At 42.0% G+C, this 1549-nt stretch overlaps 1 gene segment (V, D, J or C); it reads right to left on the bottom strand.

Moving 5' to 3' along the window:
* LOC104991761 overlaps positions 1-792 on the bottom strand; it is a 2381-nt gene extending 1589 nt beyond the window's left edge. The window contains 1 exon segment of the C gene segment in view: positions 726-792. Coding sequence covers positions 726-792 — 67 coding nt within the window.
* Between the last annotated feature and the right edge of the window lie 757 nt (positions 793-1549).

Here is a 1549-nt window from a genome sequence, read left to right as displayed (position 1 = left end):
AATATTCTTGCCTGGAGAATGCCATGGACAGAGGAGCCTGGTGGATTACAGTCCATACGGTCCCAAAGAGCTGGATACAACGAGCGACTGAAAACACACACACACAATTTGTGTATGTTAATCCCAATCTCCTAATTTACCACCTTCCCCCATATATCCCCTTTGGTAATTATAAGTTTGATTTTGAGATCTGAGCTAGTTTCTGTTTTGTAAAAAATTCATTTGTATCATTTTCTATAAGATTCCACATATAAACGATGTTATATGATATTTGTCTTTCTCTGACTTACTTTACTTAGTATGATAATCTCTAGGTAAATCCATGTTGTGGCAAATGGCAGTATTTCATTCTTTTAAAAACCATAAAACACCCTTGATACCTCTCTTTTTCTCACCTCCACATCCAGTCTATGAGCAAATCCTTTAAAATAGATCCGTAATCCAACCCCTTCTCTTCGCCTCCACTGCCAGCACTACCATGTGTCATTTGGACCCTTGCAGTAGCCACCTCACCAGTCTCCCTGCTTCTTTCCTTGCCCCCTGATAGTTTCTTTTCCTCATAGCAGCCAGAGGGACCCTATTCTAATTAATGTTCCTATGTACTCAGCATTCCTTCCCAGCTCCCATCAGAATAAAAGCTGAAGTCCATGTACCCACATAAAGCCTATGGTCCATGAGGTCCTGTGAGATCTTGCCCATGTTACCTCTCTGACCTCCCATCCTACCACTGTCCCCCTCATTTTCTCTGTACCTGCACTGGTCTCCTTTCTGTTCTTCATACATGCCGAGCATGTTCCCAACCTCAGTGTCTTTGCATTTGCTATTCATTTTGCATGTGGCTTGTTCCTTTGTTTCATCCTGGTCTCTTTGGGTATCACCCCTTCACAGAGGCCTTCCTTGATCTTTCTACCTCATTCTCTGTGTCTAGGTCTGCTTTATTTTCCACTGTAGCACTTATCAATTTCTTTCATCATATTTCCTCTATAATGCTTTATATACTATCTCCCCAATTACAGTGTAAGTTTCACGGGGACAGTCTTCAATCTCTTCACCACTGCATCCCCAAACCTATAGTATAATAGGAGTTCGATAAGTATGTATAAAGCATTGAGTTAATTAATTTAAGAATAACCAATGGGACAAAACAGAAAGAGTAAGAACAAATGGAATAGGGGGGAAAATGAGAGGAAACAAAAGTAATCAAAGGAATATGGAAACTTCTTATATATTGCTAATACTACACTCAAAAATAAGAACAGGTCTAGGACTTCCCTAGCTGTCCAGTGGTTAAGATTCACACTTCCAATGCAGTGGGGTTTGGGTTTGATCCCTTGTAGGGGAACTAAGATCCTGCATGTGAAAGTGAAAGTGACAGTTGCTGAGTCATGTCTGAGTGCGAGAGGCCAGAATTCTCCAGGCCAGAATACTGGAGTGGATAGCCTTTTCCCTTTTCCAGGGGATCTTCCCAACCCAGCGATCGAACCCAGGTTTCCCACATTGCAGGCAGATTCTTTACCAGCTGAGCCACAAGGGAAGCCCAAGATCCTAG

The sequence above is a fragment of the Bison bison genome, unplaced genomic scaffold (assembly GCF_000754665.1).
Source record: "Bison bison bison isolate TAMUID 2011002044 unplaced genomic scaffold, Bison_UMD1.0 scf7180017864200, whole genome shotgun sequence".
Taxonomy (NCBI): domain Eukaryota; kingdom Metazoa; phylum Chordata; class Mammalia; order Artiodactyla; family Bovidae; genus Bison; species Bison bison.
Note: the sequence above shows the minus strand (reverse complement) of the source record. Positions and strands in the feature narration are given on the sequence as shown.